This window comes from Scyliorhinus torazame, chromosome 1, assembly GCF_047496885.1.
Source record: "Scyliorhinus torazame isolate Kashiwa2021f chromosome 1, sScyTor2.1, whole genome shotgun sequence".
Classification (NCBI taxonomy): Eukaryota; Metazoa; Chordata; class Chondrichthyes; order Carcharhiniformes; family Scyliorhinidae; genus Scyliorhinus; species Scyliorhinus torazame.
The window spans coordinates 3,173,093-3,195,034 of record NC_092707.1 but is presented as its reverse complement, the minus strand read 5'-3'; the positions used below and the strand labels follow the sequence as shown (position 1 = coordinate 3,195,034).

At 49.6% G+C, this 21,942-nt stretch overlaps 1 protein-coding gene across 4 annotated transcripts in view; it reads left to right on the top strand.

Moving 5' to 3' along the window:
* The window catches only part of dnah10 (dynein axonemal heavy chain 10), a 704,002-nt gene that overhangs the window by 326,386 nt on the left and 355,674 nt on the right, over positions 1-21,942 (top strand). For all 4 annotated transcript variants that reach the window (XM_072511049.1, XM_072511141.1, XM_072510964.1 and 1 more), the window contains exons 35-37: positions 1,518-1,706; positions 4,950-5,096; positions 6,311-6,502. In XM_072511049.1, the coding sequence (XP_072367150.1) occupies positions 1,518-1,706; positions 4,950-5,096; positions 6,311-6,502 (528 nt within the window). The remainder of the gene's footprint in view (positions 1-1,517; positions 1,707-4,949; positions 5,097-6,310; positions 6,503-21,942) is intronic.

The window sequence follows — 21,942 nt, the reverse complement described above, 5'->3', positions numbered from 1 at the left end:
GTGGAGGCGTGGGCTTGAGTAGGATGCTGTTTCCAAGGGCCGGTGCAGACAAGATGGGCCAAATGGCCTCCTTCTGCACTGTAAATTCTATGATTCTACGCTTCCTCATATCATCTCAAATTCCCCATACACCCTCCTTGCTCTTCATATCTTCCATGCCCTCACTGTGCCCCTCATAACCTCCATGCCTCTTCATAACCTCAATGCCCCCTCATATTTCCCTGCCCTCTTTTACCTGCCATGCCCCTTCGTAGCCCTTCATACTTCCAGGCTTTTAAACAATTTGTTTATGGGATGTGGGCATCGCTGGGTCAGACCAGCATTTATTGCCCATTCCTAAAGGCATTTAAGCGTCAACCACATTGCTGTGGGTCTGGAGTCACATGTAGGCCAAACCGGGTAAGAACGGCAGATTTCCTTCTTTAAAGGACATTCGTGAACCAGGTGTGTTTTTACAACAGTTGATCATGGTTTCAAGGTCTTCATTTGACTTTTAATTCCAGGTTTTGTTCAATTGAATTAAAATTCTACCATCTGCTGTAGTGGGATTTGAACCCAAGTACCCAGAGCATTACCCTGGATCTCTGGATTATTGGCCAGCGACAATCCCACTGCGCCACTGCCTCCCCAGGCTACCACTATGTCTCTCCACTGACACTCACCAAGTATCCATTATGGGAAGATGGCAGACATCTTTGAAATTGACAGTAAAAACTAAACTAACTAAAACTTCTAACAATCTTGTGATTAACAGGCCATCTGTTGTAGCTTTAACAAAATCTTAGCCATCTGTTTTTGGAATTTCAGTAGGCTCCATTGCCTGTGAGTTAGAACGGTTTGTTATGAAAGCTGTGGCTATTATGAATGCTTAGCTGAGTTTCAAAAGGTCCAGAACCAGTATAAAATATTTTGTTTGACAGCTTTAAGAGATTATTAAAGGGTTAGCTGTCTTTGATGTGATTAGTAAAATAGATGTTTGTTTCAGTGACAGATTCATCATTGAGGAAATTTGATTTATTTGGAATGGCTTTTTCTGAAGGAAAACTTTTTTATTCAGTGAGTTTGAATGTGTTTGAATATGGGGAGGTAGTGGCATAGTGGCATTGTCACTGGACTAATAATCCAGAGACCCAGAGTCAAATCCCACCACTGCAGATGGTGAAATTTGAATTAATTAAAATCTGGAATTAAAAATCTAGTGATGACCGTGAAACCATTGTTGATAAAATAACCACTGCCGTAAAAACCCATCTGGTTCAATGATGTCCTTTCAGGAAGGAAATCTGCCGTCCTTACCCGGTCTGGCCTACATGTGACTCCAGACCCACAGCAATGTGGTTGACTCTTAAATGCTCTTAGGGATGGACAATAAATGCCGGCCCAGCGCCGCCCACATCCCATGGCCAAATTAAAAAAAACGTGATGCATTAACCATTTTTGTTTGCGCACTAACTGCTTATTATGGAGCTAACGTCTTGTCCATTTTTCTTGCATTCTCTCTGGTTTCGTTTATGTAGTTTGAAGGACAGGAAATTGCTTTGGATAGTCGAATTGGTATTTTTATCACCATGAATCCTGGTTATGCTGGGCGTACAGAGCTTCCCGAATCGGTGAAAGCTCTCTTCAGGCCCGTGGTTGTGATTGTCCCTGACCTTCAGCAAATCTGTGAAATCATGCTGTTCTCAGAGGGATTCCTTTTGGCTAAGGTAGGTCATTCAAAATGATGGCAGTGAGTTTTAAATGGAGGTTACTTTTGTCCAGAAATTTGTTACTTGAATGCTCTTTTTAAGAGATTGGAGGAGGACAATAAGTCTCTTCTTCTTAGGCAGTTCCTTGCAGTTGAGGATGACTTGTTTCCACATTAAAAATGAGTTCCCAGGTGACTGAGGAGACCTACAGGGCGGGATTCTCCGAAATGGAGGCAGTGAGTCCGTGCCGTCGTGAACTCCGTCGTGAACGCCATCGTGAAACGGGCGGGGGCACTACCGATTCAGGCCCCCACAGGGGGCCAGCAGAGCGCTGGAGCGGTTCACACCGCTCCAGCCTCCCTTCCCGGCGCCAACTGGGCGCTGCGCCAAACTACGCATGCGCGGGGGACTCCCTCAACGCGCTGGCCCCGACGCAACATGGTGTGGAGGTTCAGGGGCCGGCCGCGTAACAAAATAGGGCCGGGGCTGGAGAGGCCGGCCCACCAATCAGCGGGCCCCGATCGTGGGCCAGACCCCATCGGAGACCCCCTCGGTGAAGGAGCCCCCCCCCCGCGACCCTGCGCGCAGAGTTCCCGCCGGCTGCGAGCAGGTGTGGACGGCGCCGGCAGGACTCTGCCGTTTCCGAACGGCCACTCGGCCCATCAAGGCCGGAGAATCGGCGGCCCGCGCCCGGCACCCCGCCAAACGCACCGGCGCAAATGGCAGAGATTCTCCGCTCCTCGGAGAATCGCGTGCAGGCGTCGGGGCTGCGTGGCGCGGCTGCGGCGATTCTCTGGCCCAGCGCGGGTCTCGGAGAATCCCGTCCACAGTTTCTGTTACAAGTGGGGAAGATGGTGGTTGGAGGAGTGGGTGGGTGGGGTGGCCGGAAATGCCACACGCTCCTTTCACTGTCAACGCTTGGCATCACCTTGATTTTGGCGATGAAAATCGAGGTGTTCAGCTCCTCTCCAGATGTTTTCCCTCCACTTCGGGTGCTCCTGGGACAGAGCCCAGTTTCCCTTTTTCAAGGAGGTTTTCAGGGTGTCCTTGAAGTGTTTCCTCTGCCCTCCCGGGACTCACTTCCGTGTCGAAGCGCTTGTTTCGGGAGTCTCATGTCAGACATGTGGGCAATGTGGCCGGCTCAGCGGACCTGATCGAGTATGGTCATTGCTTCAACGCTGGGAATGTTGGCCTGAGTGAGAACATTGATGTTAGTGTAGCAATCCTGCCAATGGATTTGAAGGATCTTGCGGAACCAGTGCTGGTGGTACTTCTCCAGGATGTTGCGGTCCTGCTGTACGTAGTCCACGTCTCTGAACCGTGAGAAGGGCGCTTATCATTACTTCTCTGTCAACCATGAGCTTGGTGCCGGGTTTGAAGTGCTGATCTTCAAGTACTACCTTCCTCAGGTGTTGCAAGGCTGTGCTGGCACACTGAAGTTGGTGTTGAACCTTGTCATCGGTGTCTGCCCTTGTTGAAATAAAAATGACATGAAACCAATTCATTGATAGAATTTTGCAGTTACCATATTTTTATGAGCATATTTTCCGTAGCATTGCTGCTATCACTTAAGAAGAGATATTGCGCGGGCAACACGGTGGCGCAGTGGTTAGCACTGCTCCCTCACGACGCTGAGGTCCCTGTTTCGATCCCGGCTCTGGGCCACTGTCCGTGTGGAGTTTGCACATTCTCCCCGTGTTTGCGTGGGTCTCATCCCCACAACCCAAAGATGTGCAGGGTAGGTGGATTGGCCACGCTAAATTGCCCCTTAATTGGAAAAATGAATTGGGTACACTAAATTTATTTTTTAAAGGAAGAGATATTGCATTCTAACTAGAAGGGTGTTACTCTGTGTAACCCACAATGTATTATTTGGTATCTTTCACTAAGACTTGCATTCAGAGGCAATTTGATTATGGAATACTGTGTAAGACAGAAACAAAAACAGAAAATGCTGGGCAATCTCAGCAGGTCTGACAGCAGCTGTAGAGAGATGTGTCATATCTGGATGACTCTTTGTGTAAGACAGATCTACTTGGGTGGAATTTAGAAATGATAAAGGAGCTTTGACGTTACTTGGTATATTTGATAAATCGTGGAAAAGAGGTGGAGGAACAGATTTGCAAAGAAACTACGGAGAGGTGCTAGAAATGTATAATAATCATAATGGGGCTTTTAACCACTCCAATATCGAATAGGGCAGTGATTGTGTGAAGGGAACAGTGAGGCTGGGATTGATGTTATTCCTTCATCAATGTGAACATCGCTGATTCTAACTACCAAATTTCATCACTTCACAGTTTGCTGTGCTAACTTCCAGCTGCCATGTGGTAACCAGTCTGTCTACATCTTCCTGAAATCTTTTACTGAAGTCTTACACCACCAGGTTAAAGTCCAACAGGTTTGTTTCAAACACTAGCTTTCGGAGCACTGCTCCTTCCTCAGGTGAATGAAGAGGTATGTTCCAGAAACATATATATAGACAAATTCAAAGATGCAAGACAATGCTTTGAATGTGAGCATTAGCAGGGAATTAGGTCTTTACAGATCCAGAGATAGGCCGCCTTGGAGAACGTACATCGGGCGACAATCACCAGGCAGGAATGTTCCCTTCCAGTCGGGGAACACTTCAGCAGTCAAGGGCATTCAGCCTCTGATCTCCGGGTAAGCGTTCTCCAAGGCGGCCTTCAGGACCCGCGACAACGCAGAATCGCCGAGCAGAAACTTATAGCCAAGTTCCGCACACATGAGTGCGGCCTCAACCGGGACCTGGGATTCATGTCGCATTACATTCATCCCCCACCATCTGGCCTGGGCTCGCGAAATTCTACCAACTGTCCTAGCTTGAGACAATTTAACCTGGGATTACCCCTCTCTCTGGATCTGTAAAGACTTAATTACCTCGCATTCAAAGCATTGTCTGGCATCTTTGACTTTGTCTATATATATGTTTCTGGAACATACCTCTTCATTCACCTGAGGAAGGAGCAGCGCTCCGAAAGCTAGTGATTGAAACAAACCTGTTGGACTTTAACCTGGTGTTGTAAGACTTCTTATTGTACACTTTAATAGTTATTGGTCAGAAGCCTGCCTGTATAAATAGACTGCTTGATTAAAGTTGGCAATAATATGAAAATGCACATTAAAAAATTAATAGTGGAAAGCAAGCATTTTCCTTGTATATTATAGATTTTAACTGGGAATACTCTACTCGGACTCGGTTTCTTCAATATTTCACATTGTTTCTCTTGAATCCTGTAGATCCTTGCAAAGAAGATGACAGTTCTTTACAAACTAGGAAAGGAACAGCTTTCTAAACAACATCATTATGATTTTGGACTTCGCGCCCTCAAGTCTGTACTTGTCATGGCTGGTGAACTGAAGAGAGGGTCCCCTGATATCAGTGAGGTAAATAAGGTGTTAAGCTTTATGGTGTCTGTGGCTAATTTGTTAGTTGGCTGAGAAACTAGCTTTGCAACAGGAAGCAGGTCGAAGATTGAAGGGAATAGTCCGAGGAAAGTAACAAGTATTGTTAAAAAAACTTTAAATAAAAGTTTGGCAGTTCATTGTTCCTTGGCGCACTTTCTATGGCAACACCTTTACCAATCAGAGTCCACTTGCCAACCAATCAGCACTCCTTATGCAGCATAAATTGTTCTTCCCCATACAATTGGTATTCTTCCAAATTGCTCTGATGAGTGCAAGATGAAAAGCTTTGACAGATGGTCTTTATTTTCAGCAATACTCCAATTCAGTTACCAAACAACTGAAAGTACCCATTGGGGTATGGCTGGAGCTGGTTAATTAGGTTCAAGGAGATTACCTTGTGTAAAATATAACATTTACAAATGATAAATATATGAGAGAAATACAATTAGAACAAACCTGGATGAATGAATTAGTTATGTCAATGGGCAGAGATGTGGGGCATCCCATAACGAAGCGAGAGAGTCAGTACAAAATCGTTAATCCAAAGCAAGTTAAGATGCACCGGAACAAAAAGAAACTTGTCATGTATCTCCTTGTAATTGGACTGAAGGTTTTCGGAATAGGCATTGGTCCTTCCTGACCTGCAGCGCCCTCTCCTGTGTAAGCTCGGAGCTCTTTATCCACCGATTGTATCAGGGATGAGTGACTCCTGATTCCTGTTTGCTGTGGTCAGCTTTCTCCAAGGAGCAAGTGACTGACGTCCTGTGTTTAATGCCAAACTTCCACACTGACTGCAGGATGGTCATCTTTCTTCACTGAAGTAGAGAATAAATGTTAGGCCCAAAGCACTATTTACAGGACAGTCGCTGTCAATGAAGCAATTACCTGCTACTAATTCTGCAATTTCTCCCACACTGAATCAGGAACTAGAGACCACTTCATTCCAACTCCAGCCTTATGAATGAAGGGATTGGAAAAACAATTACATTAATAGGGGAGGCTATGGATTTTCCATTAGAGAAACCAGAAATTACAGCCCATCTCAGCGTGTTTACAACTTGGAACTGGCTTAGGACAAGCTGAACTTTGTCAACATTTAAGTTTTTTTTCAATGTCACAATTTCACAATTGTTTCAACCATGCTTGAAATTCTGTTGAAGTAATCAAAATATTCACTTAATTTGATTTGCTAGGATGTGGTATTGATGAGAGCATTGAGAGACATGAACCTTCCAAAGTTTGTCTTTGAGGATGTACCCCTCTTCTTGGGACTCATTTCTGACTTATTTCCTGGCCTGGACTGCCCTCGTGTCCGTTACCCAGATTTCAATGACGCAGTAGAACAGTCACTTGCAGACAACCATTATATTTTATTGCCAATACAGGTAAAGGTTTTTACCAGTATATTCTTTTCGATTGTGTATTTTTTAAAACTGTGTTGGCAATTCAAAAATTACACCATGCTCATATTATCGCAGATATTTTGATTAACATTGTTCACAAAGTTGCTCAATGAGACTGGGCTAAGATTACATAAAAAGACTTGGTACATGTGTGTTAAATAATTCTGTCAAGTGGGTGGTAAATGTGCCCCAAACCATGATGAGCTTCTGAGATACTCTCAATTATGACTCAGGAGAGAAGATTGATAATTCAAAGGCTTTAATTACCAGAGAACCAGACAGCTGCCGAGAAGTGTGCTCACTGCACGCTGCCCACTGAACGTAACCTTATATACAGTTCCCTGGGGGCGGAGCTGGAGGTGGAGTCCCCCCAGGGTTCCAACCCCGGTCTTAAAGGGGCCTACGCCATTAAAGGTACATGCGTATACAGATATCATTCATCACAGCTTCATTGAATAAATAGGAAGAAAGTGTTAGTGCCAGCAAGCGGGACAGACTCGCTCACCAGAAACTCAGGCAGGAAAAGAAGTAGAGGGGCGATGAAATAACCGATTTTTATGCAATGATTTGAATGACTTGAAACACGTTGAACAAACGGGTGGTGGATGCAGATTCAAGATCACATTGGAACTGGATAAATTCATGAAATAAAAACTTATATGGATATGGGGAACAATGAATCAGATAGCTCCTTCAAAGAGTTGTCACAGACCTGAAAGGCCAGGTAGCCTCGGTGAGTGCTGTAACACTCCAGTATGACCCAGTGAGTGCTGTAATACTCCAGGATGGCCCAGTGAGTGCTGTAACACTCCAGTATGACCCAGTGAGTGCTGTAATACTCCAGGATGGCCCAGTGAGTGCTGTAATACTCCAGGATGTCCAGTGAGTGCTGTAATACTCCAGGATGTCCAGTGAGTGCTCTAATACTCCAGGATGTCCAGTGAGTGCTGTAACACTCCAGGATGACCCAGTGAGTGCTGTAACACTACAGTATGACCCAGTGAGTGCTGTAATACTCCAGGATGGCCCAGTGAGTGCTGTAACACTCCAGGATGACCCAGTGAGTGCTGTAATACTTCAGGATGACCCAGCGAGTGCTGTAACACTCCAGGATGACCCAGTGAGTGCAGTAACACTCCAGGATGACCCAGTGAGTGCTGTAACACTCCAGGATGGCTCAGTGAGTGCTGTAATACTCCAGGATGGCTCAGTGAGTGCTGTAACACTCCAGGATGACCCAGTGAGTGCTGTAATGTTGCAGGATGGCCCAGTGAGTGCTGTAATACTCCAGGATGACCCAGTGAGTGCTGTAACACTCCAGGATGGCTCAGTGAGTGCTGTAACACTCCAGGATGTCCAGTGAGTGCTGTAATGTTGCAGGATGGCTCAGTGAGTGCTGTAATACTCCAGGATGGCCCAGTGAGTGCTGTAACACTCCAGGATGACCCAGTGAGTGTTGTAACACTCCAGGATGGCCCAGTGAGTGCTGTAACACTCCAGGATGGCCCAGTGAGTGCTGTAATACTCCAGGATGACCCAGTGAGTGTTGTAACACTCCAGGATGACCCAGTGAGTGCTGTAACACTCCAGGATGGCTCAGTGAGTGCTGTAACACTCCAGGATGACCCAGTGAGTGCTGTGATGTTGCAGGATGGCCCAGTGAGTGCTGTAATACTCCAGGATGACCCAGTGAGTGCTGTAATACTCCAGTATGACCCAGTGAGTGCTGTAACACTCCAGGATGGCCCAGTGAGTGCTGTAACACTCCAGGATGACCCAGTGAGTGCTGTAATACTCCAGGATGACCCAGTGAGTGCTGTAATACTCCAGGATGGCCCAGTGAGTGCTGTAATACTCCAGGATGGCCCAGTGAGTGCTGTAACACTCCAGGATGTCCAGTGAGTGCTGTAACACTCCAGGATGACCCAGTGAGTGCTGTAATGTTGCAGGATGGCCCAGTGAGTGCTGTAACACTCCAGGATGTCCAGTGAGTGCTGTAAAACTCCAGGATGACCCAGTGAGTGCTGTAATACTCCAGGATGTCCAGTGAGTGCTGCAACACTCCAGGATGGCCCAGTGAGTGCTGTAATACTCCAGGATGGCCCAGTGAGTGCTGTAATACTCCAGGATGTCCAGTGAGTGCTGTAATGTTGCAGGATGGCCCAGTGAGTGCTGTAATACTCCAGGATGACCCAGTGAGTGCTGTAATACTCCACTATGACCCAGTGAGTGCTGTAATGTTGCAGGATGGCCCAGTGAGTGCTGTAATACTCCAGGATGACCCAGTGAGTGCTGTAATACTCCAGTATGACCCAGTGAGTGCTGTAATGTTGCAGGATGGCCCAGTGAGTGCTGTAATACTCCAGGGTGACCCAGTGAGTGCTGTAACACTCCAGTATGACCCAGTGAGTGCTGTAATACTGCAGGATGACCCAGTGAGTGCTGTAATACTCCAGGATGGCCCAGTGAGTGCTGTAATACTCCAGGATGGCCCAGTGAGTGCTGTAATACTCCAGGATGGCCCAGTGAGTGCTGTAATACTCCAGGATGGCCCAGTGAGTGCTGTAACACTCCAGGATGGCCCAGTGAGTGCTGTAATACTCCAGGATGGCCCAGTGAGTGCTGTAATACTCCAGTATGACCCAGTGAGTGCTGTAACACTCCAGGATGACCCAGTGAGTGCTGTAACACTCCAGGATGACCCAGTGAGTGCTGTAATACTCCAGAATGGCCCAGTGAGTGCTGTAACACTCCAGGATGGCCCAGTGAGTGCTGTAACACTCCAGGATGACCCAGTGAGTGCTGTAATGTTGCAGGATGGCCCAGTGAGTGCTGTAATACTCCAGTATGACCCAGTGAGTGCTGTAACACTCCTGGATGGCCCAGTGAGTGCTGTAACACTCCAGGATGACCCAGTGAGTGCTGTAATACTCCAGGATGACCCAGTGAGTGCAGTAATACTCCAGGATGGCCCAGTGAGTGCTGTAACACTCCAGGATGGCCCAGTGAGTGCTGTAACACTCCAGGATGGCCCAGTGAGTGCTGTAATACTCCAGGATGGCCCAGTGAGTGCTGTAATACTCCAGGATGACCCAGTGAGTGCTGTAATACTCCAGGATGGCCCAGTGAGTGCTGTAACACTCCAGGATGACCCAGTGAGTGCTGTAATACTCCAGGATGACCCAGTGAGTGCTGTAATACTCCAGGATGACCCAGTGAGTGCTGTAATACTCCAGTATGACCCAGTGAGTGCTGTAATACTCCAGGATGACCCAGTGAGTGCTGTAATACTCCAGTAGGACCCAGTGAGTGCTGTAATACTCCAGGATGGCCCAGTGGTGCTGTAATACTCCAGTATGACCCAGTGGTGCTGTAATACTCCAGTGTGACCCAGTGAGTGCTGTAATACTCCAGGATGACCCAGTGGTGCTGTAATACTCCAGGATGACCCAGTGAGTGCTGTAATACTCCAGGATGACCCAGTGGTGCTGTAATACTCCAGTATGACCCAGTGAGTGCTGTAACACTCCAGGATGGCCCAGTGAGTGCTGTAATACTCCAGGATGGCCCAGTGAGTGCAGTAATACTCAAGGATGGCCCAGTGAGTGCTGTAATACTCCAGTATGACCCAGTGAGTGCTGTAATACTCCAGGATGGCCCAGTGGTGCTGTAATACTCCAGTATGACCCAGTGGTGCTGTAATACTCCAGTGTGACCCAGTGAGTGCTGTAATACTCCAGGATGACCCAGTGGTGCTGTAATACTCCAGGATGACCCAGTGAGTGCTGTAATACTCCAGGATGACCCAGTGGTGCTGTAATACTCCAGTATGACCCAGTGAGTGCTGTAACACTCCAGGATGGCCCAGTGAGTGCTGTAATACTCCAGGATGACCCAGTGAGTGCTGTAATACTCCAGGATGACCCAGCGAGTGCTGTAATACTCCAGGATGGCCCAGTGATGCTGTAATACTCCAGGATGACCCAGTTAGTGCTGTAATACTCCAGGATGACCCAGTGAGTGCTGTAATACTCCAGGATGACCCAGTGAGTGCTGTAATACTCCAGGATGGCCCAGTGAGTGCTGTAATACTCCAGTATGACCCAGTGAGTGCTGTAACACTCCCGGATGACCCAGTGAGTGCTGTAATAATCCAGGATGGCCCAGTGAGTGCTGTAATACTCCAGGATGACCCAGTGAGTGCTGTAATACTCCAGTATGACCCAGTGAGTGCTGTAACACTCCAGGATGGCCCAGTGAGTGCTGTAATACTCCAGGATGGCCCAGTGAGTGCTGTAACGCTCCAGGATGGCCCAGTGAGTGCTGTAATACTCCAGGATGACCCAGTGAGTGCTGTAACACTCCAGGATGACCCAGTGGTCCTGTAATACTCCAGGATGGCCCAGTGAGTGCTGTAACACTCCAGGATGGTCCAGTGAGTGCTGTAATACTCCAGGATGACCCAGTGAGTGCTGTAACACTCCAGGATGACCCAGTGGTCCTGTAATACTCCAGGATGGCCCAGTGAGTGCTGTAACACTCCAGGATGGCCTAGTGAGTGCTGTAATACTCCAGGATGACCCAGTGAGTGCTGTAATACTCCAGGATGGCCCAGTGAGTGCTGTAATACTCCAGGATGACCCAGTGAGTGCTGTAATACTCCAGGATGGCCCAGTGAGTGCTGTAGTACTCCAGGATGACCCAGTGAGTGCTGTAATACTCCAGGATGACCCAGTGAGTGCTGTAATACTCCAGGATGGCCCAGTGAGTGCTGTAATACTCCAGTATGACCCAGTGAGTGCTGTAACACTCCCGGATGACCCAGTGAGTGCTGTAATAATCCAGGATGGCCCAGTGAGTGCTGTAATACTCCAGGATGACCCAGTGAGTGCTGTAATACTCCAGAATGGCCCAGTGAGTGCTGTAACACTCCAGGATGGCCCAGTGAGTGCTGTAACACTCCAGGATGACCCAGTGAGTGCTGTAATGTTGCAGGATGGCCCAGTGAGTGCTGTAATACTCCAGGATGACCCAGTGAGTGCTGTAACACTCCTGGATGGCCCAGTGAGTGCTGTAACACTCCAGGATGACCCAGTGAGTGCTGTAATACTCCAGGATGACCCAGTGAGTGCAGTAATACTCCAGGATGGCCCAGTGAGTGCTGTAACACTCCAGGATGGCCCAGTGAGTGCTGTAACACTCCAGGATGGCCCAGTGAGTGCTGTAATACTCCAGGATGGCCCAGTGAGTGCTGTAATACTCCAGGATGACCCAGTGAGTGCTGTAATACTCCAGGATGGCCCAGTGAGTGCTGTAACAGTCCAGGATGACCCAGTGAGTGCTGTAATACTCCAGGATGACCCAGTGAGTGCTGTAATACTCCAGGATGACCCAGTGAGTGCTGTAATACTCCAGTATGACCCAGTGAGTGCTGTAATACTCCAGGATGACCCAGTGAGTGCTGTAATACTCCAGTAGGACCCAGTGAGTGCTGTAATACTCCAGGATGGCCCAGTGGTGCTGTAATACTCCAGTATGACCCAGTGGTGCTGTAATACTCCAGTGTGACCCAGTGAGTGCTGTAATACTCCAGGATGACCCAGTGGTGCTGTAATACTCCAGGATGACCCAGTGAGTGCTGTAATACTCCAGGATGACCCAGTGGTGCTGTAATACTCCAGTATGACCCAGTGAGTGCTGTAACACTCCAGGATGGCCCAGTGAGTGCTGTAATACTCCAGGATGGCCCAGTGAGTGCAGTAATACTCAAGGATGGCCCAGTGAGTGCTGTAATACTCCAGTATGACCCAGTGAGTGCTGTAATACTCCAGGATGGCCCAGTGGTGCTGTAATACTCCAGTATGACCCAGTGAGTGCTGTAATGTTGCAGGATGGCCCAGTGAGTGCTGTAATACTCCAGGATGACCCAGTGAGTGCTGTAATACTCCAGTATGACCCAGTGAGTGCTGTAATGTTGCAGGATGGCCCAGTGAGTGCTGTAATACTCCAGGGTGACCCAGTGAGTGCTGTAACACTCCAGTATGACCCAGTGAGTGCTGTAATACTGCAGGATGACCCAGTGAGTGCTGTAATACTCCAGGATGGCCCAGTGAGTGCTGTAATACTCCAGGATGGCCCAGTGAGTGCTGTAATACTCCAGGATGGCCCAGTGAGTGCTGTAATACTCCAGGATGGCCCAGTGAGTGCTGTAACACTCCAGGATGGCCCAGTGAGTGCTGTAATACTCCAGGATGGCCCAGTGAGTGCTGTAATACTCCAGTATGACCCAGTGAGTGCTGTAACACTCCAGGATGACCCAGTGAGTGCTGTAACACTCCAGGATGACCCAGTGAGTGCTGTAATACTCCAGAATGGCCCAGTGAGTGCTGTAACACTCCAGGATGGCCCAGTGAGTGCTGTAACACTCCAGGATGACCCAGTGAGTGCTGTAATGTTGCAGGATGGCCCAGTGAGTGCTGTAATACTCCAGTATGACCCAGTGAGTGCTGTAACACTCCTGGATGGCCCAGTGAGTGCTGTAACACTCCAGGATGACCCAGTGAGTGCTGTAATACTCCAGGATGACCCAGTGAGTGCAGTAATACTCCAGGATGGCCCAGTGAGTGCTGTAACACTCCAGGATGGCCCAGTGAGTGCTGTAACACTCCAGGATGGCCCAGTGAGTGCTGTAATACTCCAGGATGGCCCAGTGAGTGCTGTAATACTCCAGGATGACCCAGTGAGTGCTGTAATACTCCAGGATGGCCCAGTGAGTGCTGTAACACTCCAGGATGACCCAGTGAGTGCTGTAATACTCCAGGATGACCCAGTGAGTGCTGTAATACTCCAGGATGACCCAGTGAGTGCTGTAATACTCCAGTATGACCCAGTGAGTGCTGTAATACTCCAGGATGACCCAGTGAGTGCTGTAATACTCCAGTAGGACCCAGTGAGTGCTGTAATACTCCAGGATGGCCCAGTGGTGCTGTAATACTCCAGTATGACCCAGTGGTGCTGTAATACTCCAGTGTGACCCAGTGAGTGCTGTAATACTCCAGGATGACCCAGTGGTGCTGTAATACTCCAGGATGACCCAGTGAGTGCTGTAATACTCCAGGATGACCCAGTGGTGCTGTAATACTCCAGTATGACCCAGTGAGTGCTGTAACACTCCAGGATGGCCCAGTGAGTGCTGTAATACTCCAGGATGGCCCAGTGAGTGCAGTAATACTCAAGGATGGCCCAGTGAGTGCTGTAATACTCCAGTATGACCCAGTGAGTGCTGTAATACTCCAGGATGGCCCAGTGGTGCTGTAATACTCCAGTATGACCCAGTGGTGCTGTAATACTCCAGTGTGACCCAGTGAGTGCTGTAATACTCCAGGATGACCCAGTGGTGCTGTAATACTCCAGGATGACCCAGTGAGTGCTGTAATACTCCAGGATGACCCAGTGGTGCTGTAATACTCCAGTATGACCCAGTGAGTGCTGTAACACTCCAGGATGGCCCAGTGAGTGCTGTAATACTCCAGGATGACCCAGTGAGTGCTGTAATACTCCAGGATGACCCAGCGAGTGCTGTAATACTCCAGGATGGCCCAGTGATGCTGTAATACTCCAGGATGACCCAGTTAGTGCTGTAATACTCCAGGATGACCCAGTGAGTGCTGTAATACTCCAGGATGACCCAGTGAGTGCTGTAATACTCCAGGATGGCCCAGTGAGTGCTGTAATACTCCAGTATGACCCAGTGAGTGCTGTAACACTCCCGGATGACCCAGTGAGTGCTGTAATAATCCAGGATGGCCCAGTGAGTGCTGTAATACTCCAGGATGACCCAGTGAGTGCTGTAATACTCCAGTATGACCCAGTGAGTGCTGTAACACTCCATGATGGCCCAGTGAGTGCTGTAATACTCCAGGATGGCCCAGTGAGTGCTGTAACGCTCCAGGATGGCCCAGTGAGTGCTGTAATACTCCAGGATGACCCAGTGAGTGCTGTAACACTCCAGGATGACCCAGTGGTCCTGTAATACTCCAGGATGGCCCAGTGAGTGCTGTAACACTCCAGGATGGTCCAGTGAGTGCTGTAATACTCCAGGATGACCCAGTGAGTGCTGTAACACTCCAGGATGACCCAGTGGTCCTGTAATACTCCAGGATGGCCCAGTGAGTGCTGTAACACTCCAGGATGGCCTAGTGAGTGCTGTAATACTCCAGGATGACCCAGTGAGTGCTGTAATACTCCAGGATGGCCCAGTGAGTGCTGTAATACTCCAGGATGACCCAGTGAGTGCTGTAATACTCCAGGATGGCCCAGTGAGTGCTGTAGTACTCCAGGATGACCCAGTGAGTGCTGTAATACTCCAGGATGACCCAGTGAGTGCTGTAATACTCCAGGATGGCCCAGTGAGTGCTGTAATACTCCAGTATGACCCAGTGAGTGCTGTAACACTCCCGGATGACCCAGTGAGTGCTGTAATAATCCAGGATGGCCCAGTGAGTGCTGTAATACTCCAGGATGACCCAGTGAGTGCTGTAATACTCCAGTATGACCCAGTGAGTGCTGTAACACTCCAGGATGGCACAGTGAGTGCTGTAATACTCCAGGATGGCCCAGTGAGTGCTGTAACGCTCCAGGATGGCCCAGTGAGTGCTGTAATACTCCAGGATGACCCAGTGAGTGCTGTAACACTCCAGGATGACCCAGTGGTCCTGTAATACTCCAGGATGGCCCAGTGAGTGCTGTAACACTCCTGGATGGCCCAGTGAGTGCTGTAACACTCCAGGATGACCCAGTGAGTGCTGTAATACTCCAGGATGACCCAGTGAGTGCAGTAATACTCCAGGATGGCCCAGTGAGTGCTGTAACACTCCAGGATGGCCCAGTGAGTGCTGTAACACTCCAGGATGGCCCAGTGAGTGCTGTAATACTCCAGGATGGCCCAGTGAGTGCTGTAATACTCCAGGATGACCCAGTGAGTGCTGTAATACTCCAGGATGGCCCAGTGAGTGCTGTAACACTCCAGGATGACCCAGTGAGTGCTGTAATACTCCAGGATGACCCAGTGAGTGCTGTAATACTCCAGGATGACCCAGTGAGTGCTGTAATACTCCAGTATGACCCAGTGAGTGCTGTAATACTCCAGGATGACCCAGTGAGTGCTGTAATACTCCAGTAGGACCCAGTGAGTGCTGTAATACTCCAGGATGGCCCAGTGGTGCTGTAATACTCCAGTATGACCCAGTGGTGCTGTAATACTCCAGTGTGACCCAGTGAGTGCTGTAATACTCCAGGATGACCCAGTGGTGCTGTAATACTCCAGGATGACCCAGTGAGTGCTGTAATACTCCAGGATGACCCAGTGGTGCTGTAATACTCCAGTATGACCCAGTGAGTGCTGTAACACTCCAGGATGGCCCAGTGAGTGCTGTAATACTCCAGGATGGCCCAGTGAGTGCAGTAATACTCCAGGATGGCCCAGTGAGTGCTGTAATACTCCAGTATGACCCAGTGAGTGCTGTAATACTCCAGGATGGCCCAGTGGTGCTGTAATACTCCAGTATGACCCAGTGGTGCTGTAATACTCCAGTGTGACCCAGTGAGTGCTGTAATACTCCAGGATGACCCAGTGGTGCTGTAATACTCCAGGATGACCCAGTGAGTGCTGTAATACTCCAGGATGACCCAGTGGTGCTGTAATACTCCAGTATGACCCAGTGAGTGCTGTAACACTCCAGGATGGCCCAGTGAGTGCTGTAATACTCCAGGATGACCCAGTGAGTGCTGTAATACTCCAGGATGACCCAGCGAGTGCTGTAATACTCCAGGATGGCCCAGTGATGCTGTAATACTCCAGGATGACCCAGTTAGTGCTGTAATACTCCAGGATGACCCAGTGAGTGCTGTAATACTCCAGGATGACCCAGTGAGTGCTGTAATACTCCAGGATGGCCCAGTGAGTGCTGTAATACTCCAGTATGACCCAGTGAGTGCTGTAACACTCCCGGATGACCCAGTGAGTGCTGTAATAATCCAGGATGGCCCACTGAGTGCTGTAATACTCCAGGATGGCCCAGTGAGTGCTGTAATACTCCAGGATGACCCAGTGAGTGCTGTAATACTCCAGGATGGCCCAGTGAGTGCTGTAGTACTCCAGGATGACCCAGTGAGTGCTGTAATACTCCAGGATGACCCAGTGAGTGCTGTAATACTCCAGGATGGCCCAGTGAGTGCTGTAATACTCCAGTATGACCCAGTGAGTGCTGTAACACTCCCGGATGACCCAGTGAGTGCTGTAATAATCCAGGATGGCCCAGTGAGTGCTGTAATACTCCAGGATGACCCAGTGAGTGCTGTAATACTCCAGTATGACCCAGTGAGTGCTGTAACACTCCAGGATGGCACAGTGAGTGCTGTAATACTCCAGGATGGCCCAGTGAGTGCTGTAACGCTCCAGGATGGCCCAGTGAGTGCTGTAATACTCCAGGATGACCCAGTGAGTGCTGTAACACTCCAGGATGACCCAGTGGTCCTGTAATACTCCAGGATGGCCCAGTGAGTGCTGTAACACTCCTGGATGGCCCAGTGAGTGCTGTAACACTCCAGGATGACCCAGTGAGTGCTGTAATACTCCAGGATGACCCAGTGAGTGCAGTAATACTCCAGGATGGCCCAGTGAGTGCTGTAACACTCCAGGATGGCCCAGTGAGTGCTGTAACACTCCAGGATGGCCCAGTGAGTGCTGTAATACTCCAGGATGGCCCAGTGAGTGCTGTAATACTCCAGGATGACCCAGTGAGTGCTGTAATACTCCAGGATGGCCCAGTGAGTGCTGTAACACTCCAGGATGACCCAGTGAGTGCTGTAATACTCCAGGATGACCCAGTGAGTGCTGTAATACTCCAGGATGACCCAGTGAGTGCTGTAATACTCCAGTATGACCCAGTGAGTGCTGTAATACTCCAGGATGACCCAGTGAGTGCTGTAATACTCCAGTAGGACCCAGTGAGTGCTGTAATACTCCAGGATGGCCCAGTGGTGCTGTAATACTCCAGTATGACCCAGTGGTGCTGTAATACTCCAGTGTGACCCAGTGAGTGCTGTAATACTCCAGGATGACCCAGTGGTGCTGTAATACTCCAGGATGACCCAGTGAGTGCTGTAATACTCCAGGATGACCCAGTGGTGCTGTAATACTCCAGTATGACCCAGTGAGTGCTGTAACACTCCAGGATGGCCCAGTGAGTGCTGTAATACTCCAGGATGGCCCAGTGAGTGCAGTAATACTCCAGGATGGCCCAGTGAGTGCTGTAATACTCCAGTATGACCCAGTGAGTGCTGTAATACTCCAGGATGGCCCAGTGGTGCTGTAATACTCCAGTATGACCCAGTGGTGCTGTAATACTCCAGTGTGACCCAGTGAGTGCTGTAATACTCCAGGATGACCCAGTGGTGCTGTAATACTCCAGGATGACCCAGTGAGTGCTGTAATACTCCAGGATGACCCAGTGGTGCTGTAATACTCCAGTATGACCCAGTGAGTGCTGTAACACTCCAGGATGGCCCAGTGAGTGCTGTAATACTCCAGGATGACCCAGTGAGTGCTGTAATACTCCAGGATGACCCAGCGAGTGCTGTAATACTCCAGGATGGCCCAGTGATGCTGTAATACTCCAGGATGACCCAGTTAGTGCTGTAATACTCCAGGATGACCCAGTGAGTGCTGTAATACTCCAGGATGACCCAGTGAGTGCTGTAATACTCCAGGATGGCCCAGTGAGTGCTGTAATTCTCCAGTATGACCCAGTGAGTGCTGTAACACTCCCGGATGACCCAGTGAGTGCTGTAATAATCCAGGATGGCCCACTGAGTGCTGTAATACTCCAGGATGACCCAGTGAGTGCTGTAATACTCCAGTATGACCCAGTGAGTGCTGTAACACTCCAGGATGGCCCAGTGAGTGCTGTAATACTCCAGGATGGCCCAGTGAGTGCTGTAACGCTCCAGGATGGCCCAGTGAGTGCTGTAATACTCCAGGATGACCCAGTGAGTGCTGTAACACTCCAGGATGACCCAGTGGTCCTGTAATACTCCAGGATGGCCCAGTGAGTGCTGTAACACTCCAGGATGGTCCAGTGGTCCTGTAATACTCCAGGATGGCCCAGTGAGTGCTGTAACACTCCAGGATGGTCCAGTGAGTGCTGTAATACTCCAGGATGACCCAGTGAGTGCTGTAACACTCCAGGATGACCCAGTGGTCCTGTAATACTCCAGGATGGCCCAGTGAGTGCTGTAACACTCCAGGATGGCCTAGTGAGTGCTGTAATACTCCAGGATGACCCAGTGAGTGCTGTAATACTCCAGGATGGCCCAGTGAGTGCTGTAATACTCCAGGATGACCCAGTGAGTGCTGTAATACTCCAGGATGGCCCAGTGAGTGCTGTAATACTCCAGGATGACCCAGTGAGTGCTGTAATACTCCAGGATGACCCAGTGAGTGCTGTAATACTCCAGGATGGCCCAGTGAGTGCTGTAATACTCCAGTATGACCCAGTGAGTGCTGTAACACTCCCGGATGACCCAGTGAGTGCTGTAATAATCCAGGATGGCCCAGTGAGTGCTGTAATACTCCAGGATGACCCAGTGAGTGCTGTAATACTCCAGTATGACCCAGTGAGTGCTGTAACACTCCAGGATGGCACAGTGAGTGCTGTAATACTCCAGGATGGCCCAGTGAGTGCTGTAACGCTCCAGGATGGCCCAGTGAGTGCTGTAATACTCCAGGATGACCCAGTGAGTGCTGTAACACTCCAGGATGACCCAGTGGTCCTGTAATACTCCAGGATGGCCCAGTGAGTGCTGTAACACTCCTGGATGGCCCAGTGAGTGCTGTAACACTCCAGGATGACCCAGTGAGTGCTGTAATACTCCAGGATGACCCAGTGAGTGCAGTAATACTCCAGGATGGCCCAGTGAGTGCTGTAACACTCCAGGATGGCCCAGTGAGTGCTGTAACACTCCAGGATGGCCCAGTGAGTGCTGTAATACTCCAGGATGGCCCAGTGAGTGCTGTAATACTCCAGGATGACCCAGTGAGTGCTGTAATACTCCAGGATGGCCCAGTGAGTGCTGTAACACTCCAGGATGACCCAGTGAGTGCTGTAATACTCCAGGATGACCCAGTGAGTGCTGTAATACTCCAGGATGACCCAGTGAGTGCTGTAATACTCCAGTATGACCCAGTGAGTGCTGTAATACTCCAGGATGACCCAGTGAGTGCTGTAATACTCCAGTAGGACCCAGTGAGTGCTGTAATACTCCAGGATGGCCCAGTGGTGCTGTAATACTCCAGTATGACCCAGTGGTGCTGTAATACTCCAGTGTGACCCAGTGAGTGCTGTAATACTCCAGGATGACCCAGTGGTGCTGTAATACTCCAGGATGACCCAGTGAGTGCTGTAATACTCCAGGATGACCCAGTGGTGCTGTAATACTCCAGTATGACCCAGTGAGTGCTGTAACACTCCAGGATGGCCCAGTGAGTGCTGTAATACTCCAGGATGGCCCAGTGAGTGCAGTAATACTCCAGGATGGCCCAGTGAGTGCTGTAATACTCCAGTATGACCCAGTGAGTGCTGTAATACTCCAGGATGGCCCAGTGGTGCTGTAATACTCCAGTATGACCCAGTGGTGCTGTAATACTCCAGTGTGACCCAGTGAGTGCTGTAATACTCCAGGATGACCCAGTGGTGCTGTAATACTCCAGGATGACCCAGTGAGTGCTGTAATACTCCAGGATGACCCAGTGGTGCTGTAATACTCCAGTATGACCCAGTGAGTGCTGTAACACTCCAGGATGGCCCAGTGAGTGCTGTAATACTCCAGGATGACCCAGTGAGTGCTGTAATACTCCAGGATGACCCAGCGAGTGCTGTAATACTCCAGGATGGCCCAGTGATGCTGTAATACTCCAGGATGACCCAGTTAGTGCTGTAATACTCCAGGATGACCCAGTGAGTGCTGTAATACTCCAGGATGACCCAGTGAGTGCTGTAATACTCCAGGATGGCCCAGTGAGTGCTGTAATACTCCAGTATGACCCAGTGAGTGCTGTAACACTCCCGGATGACCCAGTGAGTGCTGTAATAATCCAGGATGGCCCACTGAGTGCTGTAATACTCCAGGATGACCCAGTGAGTGCTGTAATACTCCAGTATGACCCAGTGAGTGCTGTAACACTCCAGGATGGCCCAGTGAGTGCTGTAATACTCCAGGATGGCCCAGTGAGTGCTGTAACGCTCCAGGATGGCCCAGTGAGTGCTGTAATACTCCAGGATGACCCAGTGAGTGCTGTAACACTCCAGGATGACCCAGTGGTCCTGTAATACTCCAGGATGGCCCAGTGAGTGCTGTAACACTCCAGGATGGTCCAGTGAGTGCTGTAATACTCCAGGATGACCCAGTGAGTGCTGTAACACTCCAGGATGACCCAGTGGTCCTGTAATACTCCAGGATGGCCCAGTGAGTGCTGTAACACTCCAGGATGGCCTAGTGAGTGCTGTAATACTCCAGGATGACCCAGTGAGTGCTGTAATACTCCAGGATGGCCCAGTGAGTGCTGTAATACTCCAGGATGACCCAGTGAGTGCTGTAATACTCCAGGATGGCCCAGTGAGTGCTGTAATACTCCAGGATGACCCAGTGAGTGCTGTAATACTCCAGGATGACCCAGTGAGTGCTGTAATACTCCAGGATGGCCCAGTGAGTGCTGTAATACTCCAGTATGACCCAGTGAGTGCTGTAACACTCCCGGATGACCCAGTGAGTGCTGTAATAATCCAGGATGGCCCAGTGAGTGCTGTAATACTCCAGGATGACCCAGTGAGTGCTGTAATACTCCAGTATGACCCAGTGAGTGCTGTAACACTCCAGGATGGCACAGTGAGTGCTGTAATACTCCAGGATGGCCCAGTGAGTGCTGTAACGCTCCAGGATGGCCCAGTGAGTGCTGTAATACTCCAGGATGACACAGTGAGTATTGTAACACTCCAGGATGACCCAGTGGTCCTGTAATACTCCAGGATGGCCCAGTGAGTGCTGTAACACTCCAGGATGGCCCAGTGAGTGCTGTAATACTCCAGGATGACCCAGTGAGTGCTGTAACACTCCAGGATGACCCAGTGGTCCTGTAATACTCCAGGATGGCCCAGTGAGTGCTGTAACACTCCAGGATGGCCTAGTGAGTGCTGGAATACTCCAGGATGACCCAGTGAGTGCTGTAATACTCCAGGATGGCCCAGTGAGTGCTGTAATACTCCAGGATGACCCAGTGAGTGCTGTAATACTCCAGGATGGCCCAGTGAGTGCTGTAATACTCCAGGATGACCCAGTGAGTGCTGTAATACTCCAGGATGGCCCAG